The following is a 19,364-nucleotide window of genomic DNA, read 5'->3' on the forward strand; positions in this document are numbered from 1 at the left end:
GAATAACTCACTCACTGAATAAAATTACAGTGTTTAATCCAGAGCTCCATGTGATCTGGAGTATTGTGAGCAGATAAGACTCATAAGTATGTCATTGTAAAGCACACATTAGCTCATTGTGTTAACTCATTCATGAGTTGTATTAATATTTCCCATTTTTGACAAAATTAGAAGAAACAAAACTTTCGTAGACATGTTGGAAATTTTGGATTTATGTGCATGTACTCCATACTACTTTAGAAATAAATGTATAGATAAAATGTGAGTTGTGGTTTCCTGTGAATATTTAGTTAATTTTGGTAATGGCTTTCAGCAGCGAATAGGAACTTGCATCACAAAACCTATGGAAGCAGTGACAAAGTGACACGTCGTGTAGTTTGGACTATACAAAAGGCAATTTGAAGTGCAGAAACTACGTAAAAAATGTCGTGCAGTGTTTGTTTATTATTATTATTATTATTATTATTATTTTGTCATTCAATTTTATGTTGGCAGCTACAATTTAGTGTATGGAATTTTCTCAAAGTTGACTAATAATGGGAGTAAAATAGACACCGGTTTTGACATAAATTTCACCGTTCCCTTGCTTGTAGTGAATTTGCAACTTGGTAGCATGACTACTAATTTGACACACTTGTTATAAATTCAACACTGGTCATAAATTTGGCTTCACAGTAGAGTCTTAGTGTTGTCAGAGGTAATTTATAAGTCACAGTTCCAACTCAAGTTAGTTTCTGTGTGATTTAGGATGCTTTCTCAGTAACTGCTGAGGTGAACCAAAAAATTTCTTTATTCGTTGAAGTACAATCTTATATTCCTACACACCTAACTATTGGCAAGTGTGGAGTCCTTCTAATTTGAAAGTTTGATTTTTATTTGCCAGCAATATACCTTTTAGTAGTAAAAAAAGTGTGTTACGGCCAGCTGCCTTTGTCGAGAAGTCCTCTGAAACAACTACCAGTATCATCTGCATATGCAAAGACAGAACCCTTTTTGCCACCTTTGGAACAATTTGATCAGTAAACAAATTTACTGGGAGACTACTAGCATTGTTTGTATTTATTTAAGTAGATTCATACAAAATGTTCATGTGTGAATCCCTCGCAGTTTTGTGCTTACTGTCATGTGAGAAATGAATACTTTTAACTTCAGTGAACTGTTACTTCTTAATGTATTTAAAACCAATGAAAGTTTAAGTATGATGTGAAAAGTGGCAATTGACTGTAAATAATTAAAAGTGTGAGGTCATCCACATGAGTACTAAAAGGAATACGCTAAATTTCATTTACACAATAAATCATGCAAGTCTAAATTCAATTAAATCCCTAGAGATTAGAATTACAAATAATTGTAATTTAAATGATTGCAGAGATAATGTTGTGGGTAAAGCAAACAAAAGACTGATATATTGGCAGAACACTTAAAAAGTGCAACATGTGTACTAAAGAGACTGCTTACACCATTCTTATCTACATCAGAGGAGACTGATAGAGGACATCAAAAAAGTTCAGATAATGGCAGCTCATTTTGTATTATCCTGAAATAGGGGGAGAAGGCCTTGGACATGATACGTGGATTGGGGTGGCAGTCATTAAAACAAAGGAATTTTTCATTGCAGCAGGATCTTCTCATTAAACTTCAGTCACCAACTTTCTCCTCTGATTGCAAAAATATTGTGTTGGTGCCCATCTTCATAGGAAGAAATGATCATCACGAAAAGTTAAGAGACATTAGAACTCTCACAGAAAGATGTAAGTGCTTATTTTCTCGTGTGCCATTCAAGTGTGGAACAGTAGAGAAATAGCTTGAAGGTGGTTTGATGAAACCCCGTCAGTGACTTAATTGTGAATTGCAGAGTATCATGTAGATGTATACGTGTATGTATATAATGATACAGAATTTTGATTGCAATTGCAAAGGTGATATGCACTTTTGCTTAATAATAATAATAATAATAATAATAATAATAATACAATGGGAAAGTTTGTGGAAGTTGAATTACAAATATACCAAAACCTGTAATTATTCATAATTCTCGTAAAAGAAGACTCGCAAGGAAAATGGACTTTGGTCATTTTAACACTGGTACATTTTCACTAATAATGCCATAATTTTCTATATTAGAATGTTATGACGGTACTGCTGAATACCGTTTGTGTATTAATTGCCTGGTACTTGTTATATTATACCACTCTGTATTTCTAATTTTTTTCTACAAGAATGCTGGAATGGGATTTGTAATTGTCATCTGTCATATTGTTTTTTGTATTGACATGCCATTTCATACATAAGATTACTTAGTATTAATCATAATGATCAGTAATATTTAAGGTTACTACATACATTTTATTTGCTTCAATTTTTAGCTCGATAACGATAATCGTGCCAAACTGACTGATCTGGGTTTTTGTATTCCTGAAGCTATGATGTCTGGCAGTATTGTTGGCACTCCTGTTCATATGGCTCCTGAATTATTGTCTGGCCACTATGACAGCAGTGTAGATGTTTATGCATTTGGCATATTATTTTGGTATATATGTGCTGGCCATGTGAAGCTGCCAAATGTTTTTGAAAATTTTCAAAATAAGGAGCAACTGTGGACCAGCGTCAAAAGAGGTAGGAGCAGATGAAAGTGACAATTTTTGGTAGCAAGTAGATATCTGAATAATCTAATAAAGTGAGGGGGATGTTCAAAGTAATCAGTAATATTTTAGGGCCTATGTTTCTTAACTGATTTCATTACAAGTTCTCCATTTCACCCATTTCACAGAGTTAATTTTAAGCATATTGGGTTCTGAAGTGCAGTGGTCATGTATTTTACTGGTGTACTACTTATTCAAATCCCCAGAATGGGCCAATTACCAACATAATCTACCTTTCCAGATTACTAGAGCTGTTTGTAAATGGCGGGAAGAAGATTATCATGTGTTCAAAGTACTTCCTCAACCCTCGTATTCTTCACATCCTAATCAAATGGCTTTGTTCTTTCGATATAATTTTTCACCTAAACTCATTAGTTCTGGTATTGAAACAACTTTGATCTTTTATTTTTATTTTATTTACCTGGATTAGTTGTTTCTTGTTTATGCTTTCAAATTGAGTTAATTCTTACATTTAATTCATTTTCTTACACTGGTATGAACCTTTATACAAATTGGAGGTAAGTTCTGTCAACTTCCAGGAATTTGTAATCACACACACACCATTTACAGCCCAGTTTTGCTTTTTAAAACAGAAGTGCTATTTTTTGGCCAACATAACATCTCAAAATTTTACTAACAACTCCCTCTCCCCTCTACCTCATCTTTTGAACAGCACATTGCAAAGCATCACAGATACGCTCAATAATGTTCATGTCTGGAGAGTTCCTGCAGCAATTCTCTGGACATGTGGGGTGTCATATTGTCCCGCTGGAATTTCCCAAGTTCGTTGGTACGCACAAAGGACATGAATGGGTGTAGGTGATCAGACAGTATGCTTACTTATGTGTCACCTGTCAGTCATACCTAGATGTATCAGGGATCCCATATCACACCAACTGCACATGCCCCACACCATTACAGAGCCTCCAACAGCTTGAACAGCCTCTGCTGACATGCAGGGTTCATGGATTCATGAGGTTGTCTCCATACCCATACACATCCATCCACTCTATACAATTTGATATGAGACTCGTCCGACTAGGCAACATGTTTCCAGTCATCGACAATCCAATGTCGGTGTTGGCAGGCCCAGGTGAGACGTAAAACTTCACGTCAGGCAGTCATCAATGGTACACGAGTGAGCCTTCAGTTCCAAAAGCCCATATACGATGTTTCATTGAACAGTTTACATGCTGATGCCTTTTTAAGGCCCAGCATTGAAATCTGCAGCAATTTGCAGAAGGGATGCACGTCTGTCACGTTGAACAATTGTCTTTAGTCGTCATTGGTCCCGTTCTTGCAGAATCTTTTTCCAGCCGCAGTGATGTTGGAGATTTGATGTTTTACCGCATTCCTTTGCAAGGTGATCAGCGAGAAGAAACACATTTGCATCTCGGAAGACTCTTGGATTCCATTTAAAATGGAAGACTCTTGGATTCCATTTAAAATGGAAGACTCTTGGATTCCATTTAAAATGGAAGACTCTTGGATTCCGTTTAAAACGGTCTAAACAGTACTGAGATAAGATGTTAGTTTGTAGTATTTGTGTTTCATTGTCATTCACTGAATGCTGCACAGTATATAATTTTTTGTACAAAATGTGCTATAATCTCTCTTGTGATACATCAGTGGTGTCACCTGATTTGTTCACCTTTAATCACCGATCCTTCATTACTGTAATTTGCAGTTCCTCAACATTTTAATATATGGTATTTCAGTTTACCCATTTTGAAGAAAAATACAAAGCACAACTACTCTAAAAGGACATAGGAAAAAAGGATTTCACAGTTCAATTGATTTACATTATTGCAAAACATGTATCATCATAACAAAAAATTTCAGTGATATCGATGTTCACCTCTTATTTGAAAATTGGCAAGGCATTTAAATATAGCTTTATTATTAGACAGTTTCTCTGCCTATGAACTTAGGTATGTTATTTGTATCATTTCAGCCACAGGACCTTGTAAGATCACAGTTACAATACTGCTAATGATCCTATTGTTTGACATTTCTTATGTGGAACATCTTCCCTGTTGTAAGTCAGACTAGTTCTTGAACTGCTTAGTACAGTGGTTTGAACAGGAAGGCACTGTGCCCCTACTGTAATACCTGTTCCTTTTTGCCCAGTGTATGTGCTGAGTGAGAAGCAGCAATAAGGGAAGTGTTCTGGACTAAAGCAGAATTACTTGGAAGTGATAGATGTGTTATTCTTTAGAAATTGGATAAATGCTTGTTGGATAAGACACTATGTTCCCAGAAAGTTCAGGGTGAGATGCCACTCCAGTCATTTTATCTCTCAGGGAATGGTTTTTGATAGGTGACTTTACAGGTTTGTGATTATGTCAGTAATCATGAGAGGGGAAAGATGTTTCTGAAGCACAGCATGGATTTGTTGTTTTTTAAAGTCACCCTTAAGAACATATCAAACTGCACAGTTGACTGCAGAATTCTTCATCTGACCTAACTGTTTGACAAGTGTTGCATCCACCTTTTCACACTCATCATTTACATTGATTTATGTTTGCTATTGTACCACCATAAAGAAATGGCTAACATTTTTATTATCTCCTCATTATAAACTTACATTTAACTCTACTCTTCCTGTCTTCATATGTAACTGCATTATTGTCTGTTTGGAGTGATCTGTTTAACTTTGAAGTAACATTTTCTGTGTGTGTGATATTCAGCAGAACATCTTGGTTTTCACTTGCTTTGAGACCATAATTTCAGAAGAGGCATGGCTACTATTATAGTTTTTTGCTTATTATCTCTTTAAGTCAGTTCTCAGGATTGTTAGTAAAGCACTGTAACTACTTTTCATAAACTACTTATTGTTTATAAAATTTCAGTTGTTAGGGACCATAGCTCGAACATGAATTTCAGTGGTTTGTGTATAAAGGATATATGTGGAAGCATCTGTTTGAACATTGAGTGCTGATAATGCACCTGTTTTATTTTGTACAGGTGGAATTTCCTCTACACTGTCTACTAGATCATTGCACATTTCCCAGTATGATATGGGAATTTTTGAGTTCAGTTCCCATGCTTGCAGAAAATAAGAATGAATTAAGTATGGGTCTGCCTTTATGCAAGTACAGAACTATTGTTTTACTTTTTTCTGAGACACATACATGAAGGTTATATTTAGGGTGGGAAATATAGTACATCAGATTTGGGTGTGTTTAAATTGTATATATGCTTTACCATTCATTTTACGTTGTGTGTGTGTCCTGTGGCTGCCAACTGAAATCAGTCACAGGTCTAACTTAGTACACCATGTCATCTTTAAACATAAGGGATGTTGGAATATTGCCTATATTGAATTTTTTGTTTATAATCCAATCTTTATAATATATGTTCTGGTAAAAATCATGATATGTGCCCCAGTTTGCCCTTTCCATTGCTATATTTAGCTTGCCCTAAGCTGTAACTGCTTCATATTTGTGTGCCAAACGTATTTTTGTTGTTTTTGTGTAGTTGGACTGACCTGTGCACATCGGTAAAATTTTTGTGAAGCTTTGGTTTGGGGAACAATTTGTTGTGGTTTGTTTTTCATTGGATTTTTTTAAAATCGTTTCCTCAAGTTTTCTCATGCCCATTTGTGAAAACTGTATCCTTATGTTGTTGCAGCTTGGACATATTTCACTGAACTATTTCAGTTTGTGACATGCTTTTGACTGTCATTTGTTTCGCTGTTTTGTTTTGGTTTGACAGATGCAAAATTTGGATTTGTTCTCTTTGTTTTCTTTTGAATTTGTGTGTGTGTGTGTGTGTGTGTGTGTGTGTGTGTGTGTGTGTGTGTGTGTGTGTTTGCCAGTTTGTTTGCTTAAAGTGTTGAGTTTTGTTGCAGTGTATTCTTTGGTCATTTACAACTTTTTTGCCCTGTGTGATAGCTTTTTGAATGTGATAATTTTCTTCTGTTGTTAAAAAAGAGGTACAGGTGATTAATGTGTTTCAGGATTTGGAGGTCTGTTTCTATGCCGTTGTGGTGGTGGTTCATTTTTAATGAGGTTGTCTGCAAATGTGGGATGTGTGCTGTCACTTTTCAATGCTCTTAAGTGTGCAGAGTTTCTTATCCTGAAATTTCTACATGTCTGCTTGACAAATACTGAATCACAGTCTTTGCAGGTTAGCTGGTACCTACCTCCTGTCTCGAGTTTATTTGCGACCATGTTGGGTACTTTTAATCTTTTCTGCAGTGCGTTGTTTCTTTTATATGCTACATGTGTACCATGTTTTCTCATAATATATCCTACTGTGTGTGTTATTTTGTTGTCAAATTTCAATGTGTACAATGTTTTCCTGTTGCTTATGGTTTCTTCATCTTGTGTGCTTCATGTGTTCTCAGTTACGTGGTTCTTACTGGTGCTTTGAGCTGTGGTACTCCTATGTGTGTTCAGTGTAACTTTTGTTTCTATTTTATGGTTCAATTCTCAATAGTGATTATTTTGTAACCATTTTCTGTGACAGTTTGTCTGACTGTGTTAAGTTCTTTTGCATAGTTCTATTTGTCCATTGAAATTCTGTTAAGCATGGGTAGGGGCTATCTGAAGATGGCCTGTTTGTTGGCTTTTAGGTGGTTTGCCATGTTGTGAATAATTGAACTGGCTGATGTAGGTTTTGGAAATATCTTGATCACTAAATACTTCATTTTATGATGCATTTTGAGTAATCGTCAGATAATTGTGACCAAAATAAACATGAAAGGTAAAATTAGGAAAGCTTATATATAAATACTACAAGCCCAATGTAACATTTGGAATGAATGTACACATTGAGTATATGTACACTACAGGCCATTAAAATTGCTACATCACGAAGATGACGTGCTACAGATGCAAAATTTAACTGACAGGAAGAAGATGCTGTGATATGTAAGTGATTAGCTTTTCAGAGCACTCGCACAAGGTTGGCGCCGGTGGCGACACCTACAACGTGCTGACATAAGGAAAGTTTCCAACCAATTTCTCATACACAAACAGCAGTTGACCGGCGTTGCCTGGTGAAACGTTGTTGTGATGCCTCGTGTAAGGAGGAGAAATGCATACCATCATGTTTCCAGCTTTGATAAAGGTGGGATTGTAGCCTATTGTGATTGCGGTCTATTGTATTGCGACATTGCTGCTCGCGTTGGTTGAGATCCGATGACTGTTAGCAGAATATGGAATCGGTGGGTTCAGGAGGGTATTACGGAACGCCGTACTGGACCCCAACGGCCTCGTATCTCTAGCAGTCGAGATGACAGGCATCTTATCCGCATGGCTGTAACGGATCGTGCCACCACGTCTCGATCCCTGAGTCAACAGATGGGGACGTTTGCAAGACAGCAACCATCTGCAAGAACAGTTCGACGAAGTTTGCAGCAGCATGGACCATGGCTGCGGTTACCCTTGATGCTGTATCTCAGACAGGAGCACCCGCTATGGTGTACTCAACGACGAACTTGGGTGCACAAATGGCAGAATATCATGTTTTTGGATGAATCCAGGTTCTGTTTACAGCATCATCATGGCCGCATCCATGTTTGGCGACATCGCGGTGAACGCACATTGGAAGTGTGTGTTTGTCATCGCGATACCGGCACATTGGAAGTGTGTGTTTGTCATCGCGATACCGGCATATCACCCAGCGTGATGTTATGGGGTGGCATTGGTTACACGTCTCAGTCACCTCTTGTTCGCATTGATGGCACTTTGAGCAGTGGATGTTACATTTCAGATGTGTTACGACCTGATCCCTGCAGAACCCTACATTTTGGCAGGATAATGCATCACTGCATGTTGCAGGTCCTGTACGGGCCTTTCTGGATACAGAAAATGTTTGATTGCTGCCCTGGCCAGCACATTCTCCAGATCTCTCACCAATTGAAAACGTCTGGTCAGTGGAGGCCGAGCAACTGGTTCGTCGCAATACGCCAGTCACTACTCTTGATGAACTGTGGTATTGTGTTGAAGCTGCATGGGCAGCTGTTCCTGTACACGCCATCCAAGCTCTGTTTGACTCAATGCCCAAGCGTATCAAGGCCATTATTACGTCCAGAGGTGGTTGTTCTGGGTACTGATTTCTCAGGATCTATGCACCCAAATTGGGTGAAAGTGTAATCACATGTCAGTTCTAGTATAATATATTTGTCCAATGAATACCCGTTTATCATCTGAATTTCTTCTTGGTGTAGCAATTTTAATGGCCAGTAGTGTACTTACATTGTGCTTAGGAAAACACATACAAATGACCAATAGAAGAATAATATAAACTCTCATATGCAGTTGCCATTAAGTATATTTTCAGACAACATTATTTAGAGATGTCAAATGCCAGACTGAAAACAGCAAACTTGAGAACCATGTTACTTCAACTTGACACCAAATGGTGTTGATCTCCAAGATCGAAACATACCAGAACATGGCGTTTACAATATACGCAATGCTGTAAACAACATTTACCATTACATTTGTTTTTTACAGTAAGTGTCATATTGTCAATGAAAGAATAAAACAACATAGCATATGTTATGAATAAAACCTGTCATGGGACATCTACAAAGAACATACAGCACACCAGACGCAATGTCCAAATATTCCATTGAGAGACAGCAGTGTCAAGGCCATCATTAGAAAGAAAAACAATATGCAATTTTTAAATTATTTTTCAAACGAAGTGAGCAATTGTCAATCTATTGAGACCACAGATGGGCCATGTCAAAAAAACCACCTCATAAATAAAAAAAATAATAATTCTAACTGTGTTAGGGTGGACTAGGAAAAGATAGAGATAGGTGTGGGGTGAAGGGGGTGAGGTGGGAACTCTAAGGACAGGGAAAGGACAGATAAGGTAGAAGTAGGGTATGGGTGTTGGGGGGCAGGGGTGAGGGGGAGGTGAGTAGAAAAATAGGCAAGAGATGGTGCAGGGAGTGGGGGGGGGGGGGGGGGGGGGATGAGGAACTGGAAGGAAGGGCAGCATGAAGGGACAGGGGGGAACAAAAAAGGAAGGGGAGAATGTTACATTGATGGTACAATTTCATATAATAATACTATATTAAAACATAATGACCATGTTTTTTATGTAATTACATTTTAATATAATTTTTAATATTATTACATTTATTATATAAATCTTTCCCCAGTCCATTTCAATCGCACGTCCAGCCATCCTGATTTAGGTTTTCCGTGATTTCCCTAAATCGCTCCAGGCAAATGCCGGGATGGTTCCTTTGAAAGGGCACGGGTGGCTTCCTTCACCGTCCTTCCGTAATCCGATGAGACCGATGACCTCGCAGTTTGGTCTCTTCCCCCAAAACACCCCCCCCCCCCCCTCCCCCCAACCCCCCAGTCCATTGATATTTATTTTATTTTTTGGCCCGTCTGTGGTCTCAGTAGGCTGACAGTTGCTAGCTTTGTTTGAAAAATGATTTAAAAATTGTGTATTGTCTTCCTTTATAATGATTGCCATTACATAGCTGTCTCTTGATGGAATATTTGGTCATTGTGCCTAGTGTGCTGTACGTTCTTTGTATATGTCATAAGACAGGTTTTACTCATAATGTGTGCTATGTTTTTATTTTTTCATTGATGATATGATGCTTATTGTTAAAAGCGGATGTAATGTGGCAAAGGATGTTTATGACATTTTGTAAACTGTAAATGCTATGTCCTGGTATGTTTTGATCTTTGAGATCAATGCCATCTGGTACCAAGTTGATGTAATACTGTTCTGGAGTCTGCTGCCTCCAGTTTTGAAAATATGCTTAACAGCAATTGCACATGAGAGTGTGGCATTTTTCTTATTTTGCTCCTTTGTATGAGCTTCCCTAACAATATTGTAAATACATCTACTCAGCATGTAGTATTGTTCCCAATGTTACATGATGCTTGTAGTATTTATATATAAGCTTTTCTAATTTGGTCTTTTGTGTTAATTTTGGTCACAGTTATCTGATGGTGATTACTTGAAATGCATCATAAATAAAGTATTTAGCTCAAGACATTTCCAAGGAATTACTGCATGCCAAGTTTGAATAGCCACATACCTTAAAAATGGATGACTTCATCAGTCAAACATGAGGAATTAGGTGGGTTTTCTTTCTACACGGAGTAGTGTTTCTGATCTTTGTTTTCCATTTTGATGTGATGGAAATTTATTTATTTATTTTTGTCTGTTTCTGTTTCAAGGGTGAAGTGTATTTTTGGGTAGGCGGTATTGATGTCTGTGTAATTGTAGTACATGGTCATGTGTTTCAGCTACCGTGCAAATTATGTCATTAACATAGCAGTACCAATATGCCCCCTGCCGCCGTTGGATAAGCAGCTGAGCAGCAAGTCGTATACTCCTAGCTCACTCATTTGTTACATAGTTTAATTCTTAATTTCTTTGCGTGTTTTTGGTACTTGCATTGTTTAATTCATAAATTTCGAGCGTATTATAGTATTTGAGAGTTGTAGCATCGCGTTTTAGTACCTGAATAGTGTAAATTCGCGTAGTCGTTTGTCTACTGTTTTGTTTTGAACGGCCAGTGTCGGTTGGTCGCAGTCAGTGTGCTCCCTGCCGCCGTTGGATAAGCAGCTGCAGCAGCAAGTCGTATACTCCTAGCTCACTCATTTGTTACATAGTTTAATTCTTAATTTCTTTGCGTGTTTTTGATACTTGCATTGTTTAATTCATAAATTTCGAGCGTATTATAGTATTTGAGAGTTGTAGCATCGCGTTTTAGTACCTGAATAGTGTAAATTCGCGTAGTCGTTTGTCTACTGTTTTGTTTTGAACGGCCAGTGTCGGTTGGTCGCAGTCAGTGTGCTCCTTGCCGCCGTTGGATAAGCAGCTGAGCAGCAAGTCGTATACTCCTAGCTCACTCATTTGTTACATAGTTTAATTCTTAATTTCTTTGCGTGTTTTTGGTTCTTGCATTGTTTAATTCATAAATTTCGGGCGTATTATAGTATTTGAGAGTGTAGCGTCGTGTTTTAGTACCTGAATAGTGTAATTTCGCTTAGTCTCCTTCCGCCGCCGAGCAGTGTCAGCAGTGCGCAAGTAGCAGCATTACTGCATTTACTAGGCAATCTTGTATTTTAATAACCGTTTAAATTTTGTCGATTTGTTTGCGCTCTCTGTAGATTAGTTCAGACGTTCTTAGCAAAACAGTTTTTAGCATGGATAGGGACTGCAACTGCTGTGTTCGGATGCAGGCTGAGTTGGCATCCCTTCGCTCCCAGCTTCAGGCAGTGTTGGCTTCGGTCACACAGCTTGAGGCTGTTGCCAATGGGCATCACTGTGGGGGTCCGGATGGGGGTTTGTCGGGGACGGCCAGCTCGTCCCACGCATCCCCTGATCGGACTACGACTGTGGTTGCCCGGGATACTGCCTGCATTGAGGCTGATCCCTCACCTGTGGTAGAGTGGGAGGTCGTTTCAAGGTGTGGCAGGGGGCGAAAGACATTCCGGAGGGCTGAACGGAAAGCCTCTCCAGTTTGTCTGACGAACCGGTTTCAGGCTCTGTCTCAGGCTGATACTGATCTTCGGCCTGACATGGCTGCTTGTCCTGTTCCAGAGGTTGCCCCTCAGTCTGCAAGATCCGGGCAGTCGCAGAGGGTGGGCTTACTGGTAGTTGGGAGCTCCAACGTCAGGCGCGTAATGGGGCCCCTTAGGGAAATGGCAGCAAGAGAGGGGAAGAAAACCAATGTGCACTCCGTGTGCATACCGGGGGGAGTCATTCCAGATGTGGAAAGGGTCCTTCCGGATGCCATGAAGGGTACAGGGTGCACCCATCTGCAGGTGGTCGCTCATGTCGGCACCAATGATGTGTGTCGCTATGGATCGGAGGAAATCCTCTCTGGCTTCCGGCGGCTATCTGATTTGGTGAAGACTGCCAGTCTCGCTAGCGGGATGAAAGCAGAGCTCACCATCTGCAGCATCGTCGACAGGACTGACTGCGGACCTTTGGTACAGAGCCGAGTGGAGGGTCTGAATCAGAGGCTGAGACGGTTCTGTGACCGTGTGGGCTGCAGATTCCTCGACTTGCGCCATAGGGTGGTGGGGTTTCGGGTTCCGCTGGATAGGTCAGGAGTCCACTACACGCAACAAGCGGCTACACGGGTAGCAGGGGTTGTGTGGCGTGGGCTGGGCGGTTTTTTAGGTTAGATGGCCTTGGGCAAGTACAGAAAGGGCAACAGCCTCAACGGGTGCGGGGCAAAGTCAGGACATGCGGGGACCAAGCAGCAATCGGTATTGTAATTGTCAACTGTCGAAGCTGCGTTGGTAAAGTACCGGAACTTCAAGCGCTGATAGAAAGCACCGAAGCTGAAATCGTTATAGGTACAGAAAGCTGGCTTAAGCCAGAGATAAATTCTGCCGAAATTTTTACAAAGGTACAGACGGTGTTTAGAAAGGATAGATTGCATGCAACCGGTGGTGGAGTGTTCATCGCTGTTAGTAGTAGTTTATCCTGTAGTGAAGTAGAAGTGGATAGTTCCTGTGAATTATTATGGGTGGAGGTTACACTAAACAACCGAACTAGGTTAATAATTGGCTCCTTTTACCGACCTCCCGACTCAGCAGCAGTAGTGGCAGAACAACTGAGAGAAAATTTGGAATACATTTCACATAAATTTTCTCAGCATGTTATAGTCTTAGGTGGAGATTTCAATTTACCAGATATAGACTGGGACACTCAGATGTTTAGGACGGGTGGTAGGGACAGAGCATCGAGTGACATTATACTGAGTGCACTATCCGAAAATTACCTCGAGCAATTAAACAGAGAACCGACTCGTGGAGATAACATATTGGACCTGCTGATAACAAACAGACCCGAACTTTTCGAATCTGTATGTACAGAACAGGGAATCAGTGATCATAAGGCCGTTGCAGCATCCCTGAATATGGAAGTTAATAGGAATATAAAAAAAGGGAGGAAGGTTTATCTGTTTAGCAAGAGTAATAGAAGGCAGATTTCAGACTACCTAACAGATCAAAACGAAAATTTCTGTTCCGACACTGACAATGTTGAGTGTTTATGGAAAAAGTTCAAGGCAATCGTAAAATGCGTTTTAGACAGGTACGTGCCGAGTAAAACGGTGAGGGACGGGAAAAACCCACCGTGGTACAACAACAAAGTTAGGAAACTACTGCGAAAGCAAAGAGAGCTCCACTCCAAGTTTAAACGCAGCCAAAACCTCTCAGACAAACAGAAGCTTAACGATGTCAAAGTTAGCGTAAGGAGGGCTATGCGTGAAGCGTTCATTGAATTCGAAAGTAAAATTCTATGTACCGACTTGACAGAAAATCCTAGGAAGTTCTGGTCTTACGTTAAATCAGTAAGTGGCTCGAAACAGCATATCCAGACACTACGGGATGATGATGGCATTGAAACAGAGGATGACACGCGTAAAGCTGAAATACTAAACACCTTTTTCCAAAGCTGTTTCACAGAGGAAGACCGCACTGCAGTTCCTTCTCTAAATCCTCGCACAAACGAAAAAATGGCTGACATCGAAATAAGTGTCCAAGGAATAGAAAAGCAACTGGAATCACTCAATAGAGGAAAGTCCACTGGACCTGACGGGATACCAATTCGATTCTACACAGAGTACGCGAAAGAACTTGCCCCCCTTCTAACAGCCGTGTACCGCAAGTCTCTAGAGGAACGGAGGGTTCCAAATGATTGGAAAAGAGCACAGATAGTCCCAGTCTTCAAGAAGGGTCGTCGAGCAGATGCGCAAAACTATAGACCTATATCTCTTACGTCGATCTCTTGTAGAATTTTAGAACATGTTTTTTGCTCGCGTATCATGTCATTTCTGGAAACCCAGAATCTACTATGTAGGAATCAACATGGATTCCGGAAACAGCGATCGTGTGAGACCCAACTCGCCTTATTTGTTCATGAGACCCAGAAAATATTAGATACAGGCTCCCAGGTAGATGCTATTTTTCTTGACTTCCGGAAGGCGTTCGATACAGTTCCGCACTGTCGCCTGATAAGCAAAGTAAGAGCCTACGGAATATCAGACCAGCTGTGTGGCTGGATTGAGGAGTTTTTGGCAAACAGAACACAGCATGTTGTTATCAATGGAGAGACGTCTACAGACGTTAAAGTAACCTCTGGCGTGCCACAGGGGAGTGTTATGGGACCATTGCTTTTCACAATATATATAAATGACTTAGTAGATAGTGTCGGAAGTTCCATGCGGCTTTTCGCGGATGATGCTGTAGTATACAGAGAAGTTGCTGCATTAGAAAATTGTAGCGAAATACAGGAAGATCTGCAGCGGATAGGCACTTGGTGCAGGGAGTGGCAACTGACCCTTAACATAGACAAATGTAATGTATTGCGAATACATAGAAAGAAGGATCCTTTATTGTATGATTATATGATAGCGGAACAAACACTGGTAGCAGTTACTTCTGTAAAATATCTGGGAGTATGCGTACAGAACGATTTGAAGTGGAATGATCATATAAAACTAATTGTTGGTAAGGCGGGTACCAGGTTGAGATTCATTGGGAGAGTGCTTAGAAAATGTAGTCCATCAACAAAGGAGGTGGCTTACAAAACACTCGTTCGACCTATACTTGAGTATTGCTCATCAGTGTGGGATCCGTACCAGGTCGGGTTGACAGAGGAGATAGAGAAGATCCAAAGAAGAGCGGCGCGTTTCGTCACTGGGTTATTTGGTAACTGTGATAGCGTTACGGAGATGTTTAATAAACTCAAGTGGCAGACTCTGCAAGAGAGGCGCTCTGCATCGCGGTGTAGCTTGCTCGCCAGGTTTCGAGAGGGTGCGTTTCTGGATGAGGTATCGAATATATTGCTTCCCCCTACTTATACTTCCCGAGGAGATCACGAATGTAAAATTAGAGAGATTAGAGCGCGCACGGAGGCTTTCAGACAGTCGTTCTTCCCGCGAACCATACGCGACTGGAACAGGAAAGGGAGGTAATGACAGTGGCACGTAAAGTGCCCTCCGCCACACACCGTTGGGTGGCTTGCGGAGTATCAATGTAGATGTAGATGTAGATGTAGAATATAGTACTTTGTACAATTTTGTCATGTGATTACTTCCACAATGGTTAATACTTCTTGTTTCTTTGTTTGTGGAAGAAATTTTGTCTCTCATAGTTGTATTTCTGTTATTTTGATTGTTTATTCAGTTTGTATAAGGCTGTACATTGATGTGATCTCAAATGAGAGTAGTGTCGCTATATAGGGTACATTCATATCTTTCATCTTGTCAATTGGGTCATTGGTGTTTTCTATGCTTCTGTTTGTATAAGTGCAGTGTTTTTGTAGAAACATGTGCATGTATGGCTAAATGATATGCTGGCACAGTCTGATTGGAACATTGGGCTTGTTAATTTTTGGTAAATTTTGGGTTCTTTCGCACTTTTCTTTTTATTTGGCATCTTTCATGTTTAACAGTTTTTGTATGTCCCTTTGGAATCTTTGTGTTGGGTCGCTTTTTAGTTTTTTTATTTGGCTTTCTGTTACGTACTTCAGCTTTTCCGTGGTGTAGCCCTTCCCTTTTCTGCTCTTGTGACTATTTCATTGTGTGCTTTCAGTTTTTTGTGTATCTATATAGTTGTTCTCTCTTCAGTGGTGGTACTGTTGTTCCAATAATCTGATTTCTTCTGCTATCAGTTCTCTGGCTAGCCCTGCATTGAAATTTCCTGTATCTTTCCTTTGCCTCAATGGCCAGAGACAGTGGTCATGTGTGTTGGAATTGTGCTTGCATGAATGTGTGTAAGTGTTTTCTATATTAGAAGGACCTTGAGGACCTTGGCTGAAAGCTCACATGTATAGCAGATAATGATGTTGTTTCCTTTTTACCCTGTTTTATTGTATATTTATTTTTCTGTAATTATGTTTCTAATTGCTCTTTGTGTAATATGTGTTGAGATTGTGTTCAGATCCCTTTTGATGTAGTTCTTCTTCGTGTGTGGAAAACTGTATTTCTGATACATTAGGAACTCTGTATGTTGTGTATGCTGGTGTCTGTTGTTCGTGTTGTGTGGGTTTATTTCAACAGTTTCTTTAGTTTATGGTCTTATTTCTCAAGCTGCTTTTCTATTGCCGTTTCTGTGTGACTTTTCACCTACTCAGTAATGTCATAAAGTATTGCAGACTGTTTAATGTGAATGCCTAGTTGTAAGTGTCTTTGTGTTGTGTGGTGTTGAGCAGTCATTTCTTTGAGTACATATGACTGTTATGCACACAAATTTTCCCATCTTCCAATTTCTTTTTGCCATATCTCCCCCCCCCCCCCCCTCTCTCCCCCCCCCCCCTCTCTCTCTCTCTCTCTCTCTCTCTCTCTCTCTCTGTGTGTGTGTGTGTGTGTGTGTGTGTGTGTGTGTGTGTGTGTGAGAGAGAGAGAGAGAGAGAGAGAGAGAGAGAGAGAGAGAGAGAGAGAGAGAGATTATATTATGTATCAATATATGTTTAATCATTAGGGACTTTCTTCTTCCTTTTATCATGTTGATTTTTTAAACGCTGTTTGTCACAATGATTTATATTTTTCCCTCAGCTTAATCTAGGATTAATGATATGGATGGATGGACTGACATCTCATACTCATTAGGGTCTCTTGAAGCCTACATGTGCATTACACATTATCTTTTTGGCACGGTCCTATTGGAGGTGGTTTACAATAGATTTTTTCAGCTTATGAACATATCAGATAAAGTGTATCATGTGGATGGCTGTAGTGATTGCACGTGAAATGTACTGATGAGTTTTCATGTTACTGATAATTGTAGAATGAAAAGGTGGGGGAGAGTGCAACATGGTGCTCACACTTAACCTCATCTCTCAAAAGATGGCAAATATGCCACTCAGTTTAATAATTGCATGTTACTCACAGATCACTATCAGGACCTTCATAAAACTGCAATTCATAAGACACCAAAACATTGTCACAAATTTCGGCAACTAGAACCTGCTTTCTACCACCTCTCATTCCCAACCAAATTCTTGTGATGAAAAAAATTTTCTACCAGCAGAATATAAATGAACTCCCTTTGAATAAAGCTCATTTGTGTAGCCATGAGTTAGAGATTGCAACCACAGAATCAGAGAGAACTTGATTTGAAACTTCCTGGCAGATTAATATCAGTGCACACTCCGCTGCAGAGTGAAAATCTCATTCTGGAACTTGATTGATTGATTGATTTTTTTTTTTTATGCAGTAGGTCTGACCTCTTTGCTTCTGGTTAGCACCAAATGAAGTTGTGCAGTGGTTAGCACACTGTACTCTCATTCAGGAGGATGATGGTTCAAACCTGTGTGCTGCCATCCTGATTTAGGTTTTGTTGATTTCCCTAAATTGCTTCAGGCAAATGCCAGGATGGTTCCTTTGAAATAACATGGTCAATTTCCTTCTCCATCTTTTCCTAATCTGATGGGACTGATGACCTCACTGTTTGGTCCCCTCCCTCAAATCAACCAACCATCTTTCTGGTGAGTGTTTTATTTATCAATAATAATAATAATAATGATAATAATAATGATAATAATAATAATAATAATAATAAAGGTTACGAATAGTTATGTGGATGCTAGCAAACTCATTTCTACATCTCTTAATTCCTAGAACCCACTGACAATATATACAGTAACTGTGAACCATGTATCAAAAGAATAAAAAATTTGGTTGCAAAAGAGAGTGTATCTGTTAATCTCCATTGAAAGCTGTAGAATATGTCCAAAAATCTTGACCAAAATAAAGTTTAATGTGCATACGTATACCAGGTTCAGCTAGTCTTCTTTATCAGAGGTCAAAGCATTTATCACCCTTAAGGAATGTGGCTTGGACATTTGGGTGCACATTTTTGTGTTACTTCCTCTTAACTCCTCCGTACAACTCTGCATTGTGTACTCATAATGGAATAATTATATAGCTATCTGATTGTTGTGTAATTGTTGTGTATGCCAATTGATGGCTTCCATGTCGTCTGGTGCGGCAGAGGATTATTTTTTTTTTTTTTTTTTTTTTTTTTTTTTTTTTTTTTTTTTTTTTTTACGTTATAAATGATAAAAATACTTGATTTATTTACTTATTTTTCCCTTTTGTTCCTGAAGGTATTCGACCGGAAAGGCTGGCCCATTTTGATGACCAGTGTTGGCATCTTATGGAGCAGTGCTGGTCAGGTGAACCGTCCAGGAGACCACTTCTGGGATACGTTCAGCCTCTGCTCGAATCTATTCTCGAACAGTATTCCCGACGATTCTCTGAACAGCTCACACCAGGTCTGGTACCATTCCTAATTGTTCTGATCGAGAAGTGTTCCAGTGTTAATTTTTATTACATTAACCCAGCTCCTTTCCTTAAAAAAGCCACATATGTATGCTCCTGTGGGTCATAATGACTGGGTGGTATTTAATGGCATTGAAACTTGTTATAATTTTAAATTTAGGTTCTATTTACTCATCTGTGGTTATGTTTGTGCTAGGAATAAATAGTTTCACAATTATTTACACCCACTTTGTCCACTCGTATAGGTGCTAATTTGTCATTTGCTCTTCATACGCTTTGATCAGACTTGTCATTAAAGAATGATGCACATGAGATTCAGCAGAATCATTTCTTTGATATTACAGGAAGAAAGATGCATCTACCTGTGTCTGGAACCCATAGACAGACTGTTGAGTCACTATGTGATTTATACACACCAGCCAGTTTTAAGGAACCCATATAGGCTTAAAGTGTAATTTTATTTAAAGGTGTGTGTGTTC

The 19,364-nt window shown here is 39.5% G+C and overlaps 1 protein-coding gene across 3 annotated transcripts in view; it reads left to right on the top strand.

The window, feature by feature from the left end:
- The window catches only part of LOC124555766 (dual serine/threonine and tyrosine protein kinase-like), a 335,619-nt gene that overhangs the window by 308,016 nt on the left and 8,239 nt on the right, over window positions 1-19,364 (top strand). For all 3 annotated transcript variants that reach the window (XM_047129810.1, XM_047129811.1, XM_047129812.1), the window contains 2 exons: window positions 2,367-2,616; window positions 18,711-18,878. In XM_047129810.1, coding sequence (XP_046985766.1) covers window positions 2,367-2,616; window positions 18,711-18,878 — 418 coding nt within the window. The remainder of the gene's footprint in view (window positions 1-2,366; window positions 2,617-18,710; window positions 18,879-19,364) is intronic.

Source organism: Schistocerca americana, chromosome X (assembly GCF_021461395.2).
Source record: "Schistocerca americana isolate TAMUIC-IGC-003095 chromosome X, iqSchAmer2.1, whole genome shotgun sequence".
Lineage (NCBI taxonomy): Eukaryota > Metazoa > Arthropoda > Insecta > Orthoptera > Acrididae > Schistocerca > Schistocerca americana.